The 15,421-nt window shown below is 37.9% G+C and overlaps 1 protein-coding gene across 3 annotated transcripts in view; it reads right to left on the bottom strand.

The window, feature by feature from the left end:
• AKAP6 (A-kinase anchoring protein 6) overlaps window positions 1–15,421 on the bottom strand; it is a 607,892-nt gene that overhangs the window by 99,214 nt on the left and 493,257 nt on the right. For all 3 annotated transcript variants that reach the window (XM_049897582.1, XM_049897583.1, XM_049897584.1), the window contains exon 9: window positions 13,935–14,055. In XM_049897582.1, the coding sequence (XP_049753539.1) occupies window positions 13,935–14,055 (121 nt within the window). The remainder of the gene's footprint in view (window positions 1–13,934; window positions 14,056–15,421) is intronic.

The raw sequence follows: 15,421 nt of genomic DNA, 5'->3' as shown, positions 1-15,421 counted from the left end.
TCCCTGGTATCAATCTGGCCAAATCCAAGTGTCCTGAGCATTAAGAATTGCTCTTATCATTAGCCATTACAGAAATGCAAATCAAAACTACAATGAGATACCATCTCACCCTGATGTTATTGACACTAATCAAAAAAAGAAAAAAATAATAACAAATGTTGGAGAGGCTGTAGGGAGGCTGGAACTCTTGTGCACTGCTGGTGAGAATGTAAAATGGTACAACCACTATGGAAAATAATATGGCACCTCCTTAAAAAGCTAGAAATAGAAATACCATACGATCCAGTAATCCCACTCCTAGGAATATATCCTAGAGAAGTATGAGCTGTCACATGAATAGGCATATGTACACACATGTTCATTGCACACTATTCACAAGAGCAAAAAGATGAAAACAACATAAGTGCCCATCAACGGATGAATGGATAAACAAATTATGGTACATACACATAATGGAATGCTACACAATGATAAAGAACAATGATGAATCTGTGAAACATCTCACAACATGAATGAACCTGGAAGGCATCATGCTAAGTGAAATAAGTTAATCACAAAAGGACAAATATTGTATGAGACCACTATTATAAACACCCAAGAAAAGGTTACACACAGAAACAATCTCTGATGGTTATGAAATAGTAAACAACTGTTAACTTTGGTGAATGGAAAGACAACACACAATATAGCAGAAGTCAGAACAACTTGACCAAGACAAAGCCACAGAAGCTTCCTAGACACACTCAAAAAACTTGAGGAACCAAGTTACTGTGGCCTGGACCATGGTCTTGGGGGACGTATAGCTCAAATGGCAAGCACAGTTCATAAAGAAAATGTTCTATATTCTCCTTTGGTAAGTAGTGTCTGGGGCCTTAAAAGCTTGTGAGTGGTCATCTAAAATACATTTGTCCCATCACGTTAGGAGTAAAGGAGTAAAGGAGAATGAGGAAAACCAAAGACACAAGGAAGATATCAGTCCAAAGGTCTGAGAGACCACATGAACCACAGCCTCCACCAGCCTGAGCCCAGAAGAACTAGATGGCACATGGCTACCACCACCGATAGCTCTGACAGGGACCACAATAGATGGTCACAGACAGAGCAGGAGAAAAATATAGAACAAAATTCAAATGCACAAAAAAAGATCAGACTTGCTGATCTGACAGACTGGAGGACCCCTCAAGACTCTGGCCCCCTGGCCCCCGGACACCCTGCTAACTAGAGCTGAAGCCACTCCCGAAGTCAACCTTTCAGCCAAATATTAGACACCCCTATAAAACAAACAATTACACACATGAGGAATTGCTTCTTAGTTCAATCAAGTATACGAGACCAAATGGGCAACATCTGCCCAAAAGCAAAGATAAGAAGGCAGGAACGGAAAGGAAATCTAAACAAATGGACACAGGGAACCTGGGGTATAAAGGAAAGGGGAAGAGTGCTGACACATTGTGGGGATTGCAACCAATATCACAAAACAATTTGTGTATAAATTTTTGAATGAGAAACTAATTTGTACTGTAAACTTTCACCTAAAACACAATTAAAAAAAAATTGCCCTTATCAAGGCTTTGAACTGGTTCATTCTGGTTCCAACCCCTGTTGAGAATTTGCATTTCCAGCCCCAGATACACTGAATCAGAATCTACGTTTTAACAAGATCCCCAGGTGATTCTCACGTGCAATAAATTTTGAGAATCACTGCTCTACTAGCGGTTCTCAGAATTAGTCCCTAACCAGCAGCATTGGCATCACCTGGGAACCTGTACAAATGCAAATTCTCACTAGGGGCTCAAACTGGAAGGAGTCCTGTTAGAAGCCCTGCTCTTCATACACTTTGGTTTTTGTTTTTGTTTTGATATGCAATATAAGAGGAGGCCATAAACTTCGAGACTTAATTACCACAAAATAAAGTAGGATTATTTTCTTGAAAATGTAATGAATTGATAGCATGGCTCTGATTAACAGAGTTTAATTAATAGGTTATTGAAGAAGCCCTATTGGAAGTACATTTTCCAGTATATGATTACTGAGTTTCTATTATGTACCAGGCACTGTGCAAGGCACGGGAGATAAATCAGTAAACAAACCAAACACAAACTCTGTCTTTTTGGAGCTTGGAATCTAGCAAAAATGGTAATGATTTGCCTTCAAATTTAGCCTGTGAGGTCCAAATATATCATTATTTTAAAAAAATACGTATATAATCAATAACAGAGTACTTGCAACTAAATTCTTCCCAATGCAGGCTCTCTCAGGGAGGAACTTGTGAGTATTGAAAGGGGTAATACTATTGTAATGAAGGTAACAAAATCCAATATGCCAAGATTTACAACACAGAAATATGCTCCAGACTGAAACTTGGCATATATGAGGGATTTTTCATAGTTATTTATATGTGCATGATTTAAATGTCTTGGGACTACCAGCACGTCTGGTCCAAAGAGTCTGGCTTCACCTAAATTCAATCCTGATGAAAGATTTTTGTTTTTGTAATTAAACAAGCTAATACTTTATATACTTGTATGTGCGTGTGTACACATGTACATGTGTGTGCCTAAACACACACACACACACGTCTTTTACAAAGTCTCAAGTTTTCAATGGCTAAAACGAGATGACAAAGGAGAATATCACAGATCACAAATGTCTATGAGCGTATGGAATCAACTACTTAGGAAAGCTGCTGAAATAACAAGTTCAGATGAGTTTCAGGGGTGTATAGATATCCTTCTGGAGAGAGGCTGGAGCTCTGTGACCTGGGAAGGTTTCAAAGAAAACCCCAAAAGTGATAAGTTCAGGAAAAAAAAAAAGTGTGTGTAAATGAGTCAAGGTTTGGCAGGAAGACCACTCTTTCCCTCTTAGCTTACTCCAGTGTGCCTCATTAGGGACAGAATGCCATAGAGTGCCTAATTTAAGAATGCAGGAGCTTCATACATGCCTACATTATTAAAAATATACTTGGGAATGCCCTTGTTTCTGTGAACTGAAACTGCTTCCTCGACAGGACTGGAAAAAAGTGTTTTTCTGCAAACGATATTTCTATAGAGCACTCTATGGGGACCCCTCTTCATTAAGTCCCTTTGGCAATAACAAGATTCATGAGGTCCATTGCCCCAGCACAACGTGCCCTTTAGTGCATCTCCCCCCAAATAAAAATATTTTCGGTTTTAGCTTTCCTGAATCTGACAAAATACAAGAGGTTCCTGAGAGGCTCAACACAGCAATACTTCCCCCCCAGGGTGCTGAGAAAGTTTGGGGGCTTTAACAGAACAGCCTGGTGATTTGTTAAAGAGCCAACCCAAGTCCATCATGTTTTCTCTGCAGATGTACCATCTAACAATTAGGACATATTTCTTTCTGTCTTAGCAAAAAAAGCACATGTCAAGGGAGGAAATAATGTTCTTGCAAGAATTCTACCTGTTGTAAAGAAGAGGCTATGGGGCAACAATGAGCAGGCAAGTTGTATGTGAAAGAAAGACCACGGGCACTGGAGCCACCCAGATCTGAGTTCAGGCCTTGGCTTATTTACTTATTTCTGGTGGCAGTTATTGGCACAAATATACAAGTATTTCTGGCTTTCTGTTTTTCAGGTGCATGGTAGGGCTGTACTTTCTCACCCACTTTGAAGTTGGGTAAGGCCAAGTGATCAGTTCTGGCAATGATTTGAGCACCTTTTTTACAGGCGGAAGGTTTAATGGCCAGAGTGAGACCTTCTAGAGCGCTCTTTTCTTTTTCCCACAATGAGGGAGTATTTGAGAGTGTGGCTGCTCTGTTAGTCTAAGTCCTAGAGAGGAAAATGCCAAGCTTAGCCCATAGACAACCAGTGTTGGACATGTAGCATGGGTGAGAAATAAATCTTTGTCATTTTAAGCCTCTGAAATTTGGGGGTTGATTGTTGTCTCAGCATACCCTAACCTAACCTCATTGAGAAATTAGTTCTATGTCGTTTCATGTAGTCATTTCACCTCTCTGCACCTCAGGCTTCAAGTCCATGAAATGGGGAAAATAATGCACGTATGTTTCAGGACCACTGTGAGCATTAAATAAAACGATGCGAATAGGGTGCTTCTTACAAAGTCAAATAGTAAGATTCAGCCAATGTTAATTCCTTCTCTCTCTATCTCAACCCAACTCCATGCCACACACATACACACCCACACACGTACATGCATACACAGGAACACATTCCCCTCTTTATCAAATGGTGAAACAGACAACTTTTGTTCTTGGTCCCTTTTTGTTTTTTTGGATTTCATCTCTCTATCCACTCTCTCTTCCCCTCCCAGTGCTCTTCCATTTAAGCTACTTCTCAAAATTGGAATTTAATTCAGTAGCATTCTCCTAAGGAGCCCTGGTGGTACAACGGTTAAGTACTTGGCTGCTATCTGAAAAGTTGGCACTTTGAACCTACCCAGAAGCTCCACAGGAGAAACATGCAGCTCTCATAAAAATTACTGCCTAGAAAACCCTACGAGGCAGTTCTACTCTGTCACATGGGGCCACATGAATAGGAATCAACTCGAAGGCACCTAACAACAACAAAAACAATTATTCCCCTACTCCATGGAACATCTGCACCCAGTACAGTGCCTGTTTTTTTTTTTTTTTTTTTTTTACTATTACCAAAGAGATGAATCTTCAGGATGGGATTTAAGGCAGTATGGACATTTAGTAAGGCACACAATGGGGCTGGATGTCTCTTGGGCAGCTAGAAATATACTGAATTGACTTGATAGCTGCTATGGACAATAACAAAGTTAGACATGGCAGTGAAATAAGACAAGAAAGAAGGAGGTTAATGAGTTTAGTTATGAAAACATTATGGTTGAGCTTTTCCCTTCAGCTCCCATCAGCCTATTCTCAAGAGGTACTAGGACTCCTTTTGAAATAACTGAAACATTATATAGGAAGCTTTTTTGCTCTACCCTCCTGGTTTAGGAATACATGCATTAAATGCTAATAAATTGTAAAAATTAGAATGATAAAAATATTCGGATTCAAAAGTATATATAAATATATATTATACTTCCTTGTGGCTATAGTTGTGATAACCAATGATTCCTGATGTAATTACATGGAACATTAAACCTAACGTTTATCCTTTTTATATCAAGACCACTTTGTCAATGATAATACTTGCTTTTCATCTTTAAATTTCAGTACTGTCTTTCTCTTTTTTTCTCTTTTAAACACGTAACTTTCAGTTCACACCATGATTGTCTGTAAAGCTTAATCACACATCATATAATTTTTTAGCTTCAAACAAGATTGGCCTGAATGTATGAATGTAGCCACTAGAGATAAGTCATTTCTAAAAATAGGAAATGCTAAAAACTAAGTGAGGAATATTTCCATTAAGTCACTGACCTAAAACATACACACAGTATGAGTAGTTCGGGAGCCAAAGGTGGCAGTGAACCAAACACCCTTTCTTATTAGGAATTTAAATGTTCCTCTAATTTATTTTATAGAAACCAGAAAGAAATCTACAAATATCTCAGGTTGAAGCCAAAGCTCTCAGCTTAGCACAGGAAGGAATACTGCACATTCACATCTCATCAAGTAAAAGTCATTTTTCAAAAAGTTAAAGGCTGAAATTTTTGCAATTTAATCCAAAATTTTATTAGCAAACTCTAATGATTCTCTTGATTGCAATTAATAAAAGCTCTCATACAGGTCAACTCATTTAAGTGCTATCTGTAATCATTTGGATTTTAACATGATGGTTATTACTTATTACCCTGAAACCAAGCAGCACAATGAGATATTGATTACTTTTAACCTTTAGATCCAAGGATTCAAGAAAGGTCAGAGGAGGGGAAAACTCTACCCTCCTTGGCTGGCAAACATACAGTCTTCCAGAGAATTCAAATGATTCCCATTGGTCAAGTAGATCCAAGATTAGTTTATTCTCTGGGCTGACAAGAAATGATGATGCTTTTAAAAACAATACTCAGCACATATTTAGTGAACTGTTACATTTATATAACCAATGGCCTCTAGGTATGCTTCACATCAGAGCAGGTCCAAGGCTGTCAACCCTTTAACAAGGTATGTTCGTCAAAGCATCTTTGTTGGAATGAGATATTAAATGTGGTAGCTTTAATTGGAATAAACTCATCTCGTTAAACTAAGATCTCTTGTAGGTTCGACAAGGCTGAGCATAATCATTGGCCACAGTTAGCCACTAGCATTTCTTTTGGTTTTCTTTTTCCATGACAGCATTTAGAAATATTTTTCACATTTGTGCCACTGAAAAGCAATGAGTTCTAGGTTAGAGTCCCGCAGAATTATGGGCAAGAGAAACATAACTGCTATGTGATAGATTAATTTGCAGAACACTTGGCATTACTATTGCCAAGTCGTCAAATTGTTCCAAGTTGTTCCGGAAGGTTGTTATTAATAGTATGTTTTCTGAGGAAAGTTCTGTCTACTTTTGGAACTGCATTTCTGTTGCCAAGGAAACTCCTTTAAGCACAGTTTTCTAGGAGCACACTGCTGCTTTTGTTTGCCAGTGTCCTATTCATATCATCTAAGTAAGCGTTTTACATGCTCCAGCCTTTAGTCTCAAATGTTGAAGTTTTAGCCCATTTAAGTTGCTTTTTCAAACACAGCTAATGCCTGGTATGATTTTCCTCTCTCCCTCTCTGACTCTCCCTGCCTCCAGGCTCCCTCTCTCCCCACCTTCTTTCCACTCTCCCTCCACATATACCCAACTCTTGCTATTCAAGGTTTATTTTTTTAAACAGTTGCATTACAGGAGATAGTTTTCACAAGTTTTTGATAAATTAACTTTAATTTGAATAATAATTCCATAGGTTGTAGCATTAGTCCTTCAAGTGTTAATTATCTTTTCACTCTAAAATTAATGTAGTCATTTCCTACTGACTCCGCTACCCCATTTATTGAAGTGCTAAGGAAAACATGTCACTGAGTCCCGAGCCAGCGCTGTTGTTGTGATTAAGCTTGGTCACATGGTCCATCTCTGCCAAAAGGAGGGCCCTGAGAAAAGGTGACAAAGACAGTGATTTCCTGTCAGCAAAGAGTACGACAGGGCTGTCTAGAAGTGATGCAAATGAGGGGAACTTTCCCCACGGCTTGTTTGATCCACTCTGGGCCAGAGCAGGCCAGGCCAGGGAGAGAGGGAGCCGCACAATACAGCAGAGAGGAGCCCAGAGAGAGCCAACGCACCTTCCGGACAGTAGCTCACCCGCCAGAGACAAAAACTGCTGGCGGGGCTTCTCTTCCTTGCCCCTCCACACACATAGCCAACTATTTCTTGGCATCCTAGTCTCTTAACATGCTTTTCTTTTCTTTTTAAAAAAGTGATTCAGTTAGGAATTCGGGGCAGTGTTACATATATTGTTCAAAGACCATATCCTCTAAACATTTGCAGGGTTAGTTTTGCCCTCTCTCTCAAAAAAAAAAGTATATATATATATATATATACACATATGCACACACACACATATTCAAATATTCCTGGCAAACGCTGATTCATTAAGCTCAAGTTAATATGACAGTTAATCCAAGGACTTTTTAAACTTTAACAAAAATAGAACAACGAATTCATTTCTAGATAGCAGGGGAGATAGTCTTGGTGTTTCCTTTCTGATTACTTTAAAAACGACTAGATCATGTTATCTGAAATATTATAATGATTTTAAGCATATTCTTACTTTAACAGAATTTTTAGTCAAACATACAATTAAGCTATATAATTAATCTACTGGGAAAGAGGTAAAAAATTATCGTTAAGTTCTTGTGTCTGATATCTCCGGTACACTTCTACCTTGCCTGCTTCAGTGACTAGTAACCTGTTTCATTCTGAACAATCAAGGTAGCAATGTAAAATTTGGTACTGAAATTCCAGCATAAGGCCTAATTAACAGGGTTTAATTTTTTGATGTGTACTTCTACACACCACGTGAAATTTTTAAAAAAAGTGAATGCATTTTCTTCTATTTTTAAGCTTAGCTACTGTGGCTTGTCCTATGAACCACTCTAGCATTACCTTTTTCGGGAGTCAAGATCCTTAAAGTGCAGTCATAAAGATATCAGGCCACATTTGAAATTATTTAGCTCAATCTGGCCCAGAACAAAATGAAACATCTATTCCAGAGGGTTGAAATTTGGGAATTAATAAGATATAGGGATAGTGTGATTAATCTGTTTTCTACGATCAGTTCACAGCTATGACAACATCACTTGGCATCAGTAGCTATAAAATAGCAAGTCAACTGTATCCCATTTTTCTTCCTTTACATTTTTTATTCTCCAAAATTTCTAACCCTATTCCATACCCGTATTTCTTTTAAAAGTCGTAATGCTTTTCACACACACCCAAATTCTAGAAAGTAACACTTTCCCCTCCTTCTCTAAAATTTATCTTTTTCTGTTTTTTTTCTAAATCAATTCTTTTTTTTAAAATTTTTTTTCATTGTTTATACTTGGTTTTTAGCGTTTTCTCATCTATCAATCCATCAACCATCTATCGATGATAGGATTTTAATCTACTCTTTTGTTTGATTAATTTTGTGTTAACTAATTTTTATTAACTGCTTTTCCTTCTTTTCAATGGTTATATTCTTTCTCACTTTAGTAGTGTTTTCCTTTTTTCCAGTACAGAATACTGACCTCCTCTCTTATTAATTCCAGCTGATCAAACTTTTATCATAAGGAGCCACCTTTGGGTGAGAGCTATGCTCAAAATTTCTGTAATAATATCTGGCAAGAAAGTCAGAGAAAAATAATTGTTTTACTTGTTAGAAGTCTTATGGTTAGAAATTTACTTGTAAGAAATATTATGGTTAGGAATTTTTCTACCTTATTAATCTAGCCCCTTATATAAAAAAAATCCTAGAAGATAATCATTTCATATCTAATTATTAAAATAAACTTAATTCTTTCAAAGGAAGTGTTATGCTTTTTCTCATGGAAAATGTAAATTTTGCAATTGAGTACATTTCCCTTTTTGAAGTCACCACCAGGTAACTCAGAAAAAAATTTGGGGATCATCTTTAGCATTTTACATTGTATGCACGTGGATATTAACTTTTCCTGCGGAAGTAGCCTCTATCCTGTATATTTTCCCAGTTCTGACTTGTATTTCTATTTTTTAAAGATTTTTATTACTTTCATGTAGATTATTGTAAATGTTCTCAAATTCATAGCAGGGTAAAAAATGTAACCCTTTTCCTTTTGCACACAGGACATGCTTGGGTAATACTTATACCAAAGGAGAAAAATACAGGAAATTTGCATTTTTCCCATAAAAACCAGAACCACGTGAGTAATTAAGCTTCAAAATTCTATACAAAAGCTTCAGTATAAGCACCCTGAAAATATAAAGATTTTAAATGAAGTGCGTGCTAATTTCATATTATTTTGAAGTTGGAAGGGATTTGAGAAATCATATACTACAACATTTAATAGACATGGAAGAGCTAAATCATTAACAACTCAAGGAACAAATCTATAAATGCACTATTTTAGTGAGTTTCATACTATCTGAAAACAACTCTTGTGCCTGTGAAATTAACCCCTGGACTCTGGAACCCCACACCAGTCTAGGATTGCTAGGGGCTCTGTTGTCTGTGCTCGGTAGGCAGCAGAGAACTGGCGGTGCTTTGAGCATAGGTAAGGAGCCCTGGCAGGGCACTACAAAGTCAGCTGTGACCACTGGGGAGGACAGTATGACAGCAACGGCAAAAGCCTGCACTACAACTCTGTGACCGTGGAAACGCTTCCAGGTCACTCAGTCTATAAAACTTATGGGATGGGGGAGGAGGTGACTTGAGTGTCCCTGAGCCCAAGAACAATGCCACCTTTGATCTGCAGAAGTGAAAAAAATGGAGCTTTTCCTTTGCAAGTGGGTTTTAAATATTTCTCCATTAATAGTTAATGCACATGCTGACCAGCAGAGTGACAGCTCCCTGTGATTATGAATTCTGGCATCGGAATTCTAGTCCAAACAGGAGCTGAACTTTCAAAATCACGTTGGTTACTTTTGACAAATTAAATTGTCCTACTTAGGGAGGTAGGAGGAATGAAGAGAAAGAAAGTGAGGGAGTAGGAGTGAATTCTCCTTGGAGGTAATTCGTAGATTAAGGGGGAGGGGGGAAAGAAAGGACTACGTCTGCATTTTCTGGGCTGAGGATACTGCCAATGTTTATTAGAAAATGGTTACAGAAGGTACCTATTCAGAGTTGGAGCAAGACAGAGAAGGGAAAAGGCTAACTGTCTCAAAACAAAGAAGGAAGTATACTTAAAATAAAACCAAACCTGTTGCCCACTGAGTCCATTTCGACTCATAGTGACCCTGAAGGACAGAGTAGAACTGTCCCATAGGGTTTTTCCAAGGAGCAGCTGGTGGATTCGAACTGCCAATCTTTTGGTTAGTAGTGAGTTCTTAACCACTGTGCCACCAGGGCTCCTATTTAAAATAGGGAGCAGTTAATTTTTTTTAATAAGAATTAGGTTATTCTTAGGATGCTACAGTTTAGATCCATATGTAGGAGTTAAGGCCAAGTGACCTTCTAGCAAAAACCAGAATATATATATAGTAAACAGGTAAAGTCAGGAAGGTTGTACCTAATGTGAAAAGGTTAAATAAGCTTTAATGTCACTGACTACCATCTTTCTGGATTGTGTCTAGCCTAACATTTCCAAATGTGGGTCTTGGGATAAACCTAGGGCTGAGCAATGCATGAATTATGGTCTGGGCAGGACCACCTGTGTCAGTAAAGGAGTTGAGTGATGGAATACAGAGAGCCACACTTGGAGAAGAGGACAAAGGTTTCAGATTCTGAGATAGCAGGAATCATGATTCTTCCCAGGTCTACTGTTTCCTGAATGTAACATCACGTGTTTGAAGGTCTCCCTTAAAATTTTCACTCTCATCCTTTTCATTAATACCAAGGATCTTGAGCTTCACTTCCATTCTTCCCCCTTTTACTCAACAACTGTTAGTTCAATATCAACTATGCAAGGTGCTTTTCTTAACAATGTAAAGAATACAAGTGCAAGGTATTGTTCTTAGTGTTATGAAAGTTTTTATAAGAATAAAGACAATGAACCTAATTACATGTAGACAGGTTTGCCCAAGGCCAGAGAATGAAGAATCAGAACTTTGACTCAAGAAGGGTTGTAAAAAAAAAAAAAAAGGGTTGTAAATATAAGGGAAAAAAGAAAAATTTTAGTAAATAAAATTGGCAGAGAGGGGAAAGATGAGATGGACTGGACATGTTGTGAAAATGCATAATTAGTACCAAGGGAATTAGAAAAAAATAGGCTCTCCCTAAAGGCATTAAATTTTTTTTTTTAAAGGCATTACAAATGACCCCTAAGGATGCCGATACTAGGCTAGAGGAAAGCCCAACTGTTAAGCAGTCATTCTGGATCCCAAGAGGTAATAACTGCTTCACTAAGGCAAGCAGGCATTTGGAAATGGGTCAGGCTCTGTTGAGCTGTCACAATGACTGGGGAACATGAATTACAAATGTCCTGTAGTTCAAGAGACAGTCCCATAAGCTAGCAAAAAATTGTTTGTCCCCAAATGTCAGTGGTGCCCATGATGAGAAATGCTGATAAATCATTGGTCTTTTTCATGGTCAGGGTGATTAAGGTAGCCTCAAACAGTACTGAACTTGGAAACCAATTGAAAAGTTTAACTCTCCTGGGATCTCTATGATCAGTAAGCTCCAACTTTTCCCCAGCCAACATATCTGTTAAGTTGATCCCCAGGAAAGCAGATCGGAACAGGGGAATGGGATGTTGAAAATCTTGACCTAACCTGGGAATCCATGGGGATTCTTGGGAAAGATCTGAAATGAATCCTCCTTCATCAGTTTTTTCTAATTCAAGAGCCATCCCAAGTTCTAAATGAAACCTTCCTTGTCAATATTCTCAGTATTGCTTTGGAGGTTCCAAAACATCTAGAATAATTTGAGGGTTCATATAAAGACAGACCCTAAAGATCTGTACCATTTGCTCTCAGTTTCTAGCTCAATCTAATTTTGCTTACAAGCTGAATGTACAGCCAATAATGCTCTAATGAGCTGAGATATGTTGAGCATCTAAAAGCAGAAGGATGGTGACTGAACATGAGTCACAAACAAGAACCCTAGTAAGGAAAATGTTTGGAAAAATACTACAACCCAGAAGTACCGAGTGGGTGGAATAATGGCCTGCAATCTGCCAGGATGGGAATTCTCAGGCAGAGCACTTATAAGGAAACCACAAGAAAAAGAAGCCTGTGCTTTTTGTTCAATGATTTCCTATTAATTATAATGTAAATTACATGGATGTGATTTTGACAAAAAATAGCACTGTTTTTGAGAAAACAGTAGCTTATGGGCAAAGTATGAAACGCATCAAGAAAAAAAGAAATGTTATTTGACATTATGAGTGCGATAAAGTCTGAGATCATGTTTTATGATTAAATAATCTTTTGTATTTGTTTTTCCTTTTGGGTCAAATTATAATGGATAAGTTTTAGTAATAAAACAAATACTGTTCTATCACTAAAGTAAGATAAATTTATAAAAATTTTCATATATAATTATTGAGCCTGATATGAGATGTATAAGCACCTAGCTTTGGTTCCCTTAGGATGCGAATGCTACTCTAACAGTGCCAGAAGATATTTCGGATAGCTTTGTTATTAATGTGGACAGCTATCCATATGGAAAACAGCTAATGGTCAACAAACTCAATTAATGGTGGACCAAATTCTCTAGAGAGTGCAATGTCCCCGTTTGCTGGGTCCCTGGGGGAGTTTACCTCTTTTCTTAACTAAGATGATTCCCAGGGGACATTAATTAAAGTCGAACAGACTCTTCAAAAGTACAAATATGTTAGAAGAGGTAAAAGTTAGGATCCTCTATGAAAGAAAAGGTAACCTAAAATAATAAAAATTGAAGAAGAAAGGAAGCAACTTTTATTTGACCTTGAAGGTACTTCTTATTCTGCAAGAAATTTTAAAAAGCTAGAGGGTAGTTGTTTCTTGTCGTTATACTGTTGCTGATTCTGTGGTTAGTTATTAATTTTATTTTTTATGATTCACAATCTGCTCTTTGAAATATGCCATATGCTCAAAGCAATTCAAGGATGACAACTGTCAGAATTACTCCAATAAAAATTGCCTAAATGAGGAAGATTTACTGCAGTCTGATATTTCCGTGGAAAGTCCCTCTTCCCTCCCCTGACAGCTTTTCAGGCACTATGAAGCTCGCAGCCATTTTTCAGTCAAAATCACATTGCTGTTTTGTAGGAACTTCTAAGACTATTTGTTAAGTGGAATTGGTAAAACACACGAGGCTAAGGGTGAATTAGCAGACATGGAAAACAATACAGATATTTATTAGACGGATTGCCTGCAATCAATATGTGAGTGCCGAGCCAGTTTTCTTAAATCACACACAAATGTATTGACTTAATATGACAACGTCTGCTTTATGTATCACTAATAAACATTAAATTGGATGAGTCCTGTAACCTGGCAGCAGCAAGCCAAACTGCAGGCACATTTCTTTTTTCTCTAGGAAGATTTGAGGAGTGGATAAAATCCACCTGAGTGCTCCAATCAAAACACATTTTGTTAAATGTTACCAGTCCACTTATTCTTCATTTTGTTTCAGTCTATTTATTAATGCAGTTTCATTTATTGTTATTCATCTTGAAGATAAATCTTTGTCCTTCTATAGAATTACACCAAATAGAATGTGATAAAGGGGACTTTCTTGCAATTATGATGTAGGTGCAGCCTGTCAGCACGCAAGGGATGGAAATGAGTTTGGGGACAGGGAAGGGAATTCTAATAGACACCATGATACATACAATGAACGCAAAGATAACCTGAGACAGAGAGAGACTTGTCAGGCTAATCAGATCTTCCACAGCAAGGTAAAGGCAGGAAGGGTAGCACTAACCTTGTAAAGATGCTGCTGCTGCTCCTCTGACATCATCAGGTCGTGGCTGTCCATCACAAGGGACTCCATGTCAATCAGCCAATCCCAGAGCTCCTGATATTCTGAATCAAAGTCCAGAAGCCTGTAGATAAGGCACAAAATGTATTATGCATAAATACAGCGTAGTCGTTAAAATCTCAGATTAGAAGAAGATATTCTTGAAAGCCCATGATGTTTCTAGGTGATGCCTATAAAAAGAGAAGGGGAAAATTCTCTGTGTGGTTACGCAGTGGGCAAAATAGGAACTCAGGCCTGTGACATTGCCACTGCTCGGATTTTGAAAATATAACATGTGATCTCAATGCTCATACTGTGGACATGTCATGGCAATTTCCATTTGCTAAACCATTCTGAGGATCTGCAGGGCTTGAACAAAATAACCAGCGCCCTATCCTTGAAAAAGACCACTGTCATATTTAACAGACTGATAAACGGAGGGTCGGTGACTTGTGGAAGGTTACATGGTCCAGAATTTTGAGTAAGAATATAAAAAACACCCTCAAAATCTGAAACCCTCTCTTGTCTACTAAAAATTGTCTACTAGATTTGCCATAAACATTGGATTTTTGACTAAGCATACTATATTTAATTAACTTCTCTACAGTGATCACAATATACTATCATATCCAAAATGTTATTTTCACTGGGAAATGACTCAATCACTTATCTGTCCTTCTGCTGTCTATCTGCCTATCTCTGAAAACATATATCCTACATTTATTGTCATGGATGAGTAGCCAGCATTTCAGCTTAACACTCCGAGTTAGGCTTGAGTGACTCTGGTAAGCCAGTGAGAACCAGGGGCAGATCCAGTATTAGACAGGTGTTCCCCACAGACATGTAGGAAACAAAGGTAAGGACAGGAAGTCAAAACAATGAATCCTTGAATAGCCAGCAATCATTAAAATTCAAAGGAGGATCACTATGGTTTTCAACAAAATAAATCATTAGAATAAGGAGCTTAAAAGGATTAATGTGATTCTCTACTGAAAGCCTGGTGAATAAGTAAAGCACAGATTCTTCTAAAACATGTGATCAGCAAATGAAAGTGCAGAACAGAAAACTACGACTTTGTCCTTCCCCCAAATAATCATCCCCTAAAAGAAATCCTGGAGTCTTGTCAAACTACAACCGAGCAAAACCCTATCAGTACTAATGAAGCAGCAGCCTCCTGTCTGAACCTGGGTTTATCAAGTGAGTACCTTATTACTGTCTTGTTGCAGTCTCCTGCTATACATTCAATGACTGCTTTCCAAGAAAATCAGCATGCACTTTTAATAACTTACAACTTAATCTTAACAGATCTGTCAAAAAAAATTTAAGGTGTGCCTGGTGATGAGGGAGACTAGATCTAGAATTACCTGTTTTATTTTAATTACTTTACCATAATTGTAAAGATCCTTCATCAGGACCATAAGCACTCAAGGGCACAGATCATCACTGGGTAA

Source organism: Elephas maximus, chromosome 10, assembly GCF_024166365.1.
Source record: "Elephas maximus indicus isolate mEleMax1 chromosome 10, mEleMax1 primary haplotype, whole genome shotgun sequence".
In the NCBI taxonomy this organism is placed as follows: Eukaryota; Metazoa; Chordata; class Mammalia; order Proboscidea; family Elephantidae; genus Elephas; species Elephas maximus.
Note: the sequence above shows the minus strand (reverse complement) of the source record. Positions and strands in the feature narration are given on the sequence as shown.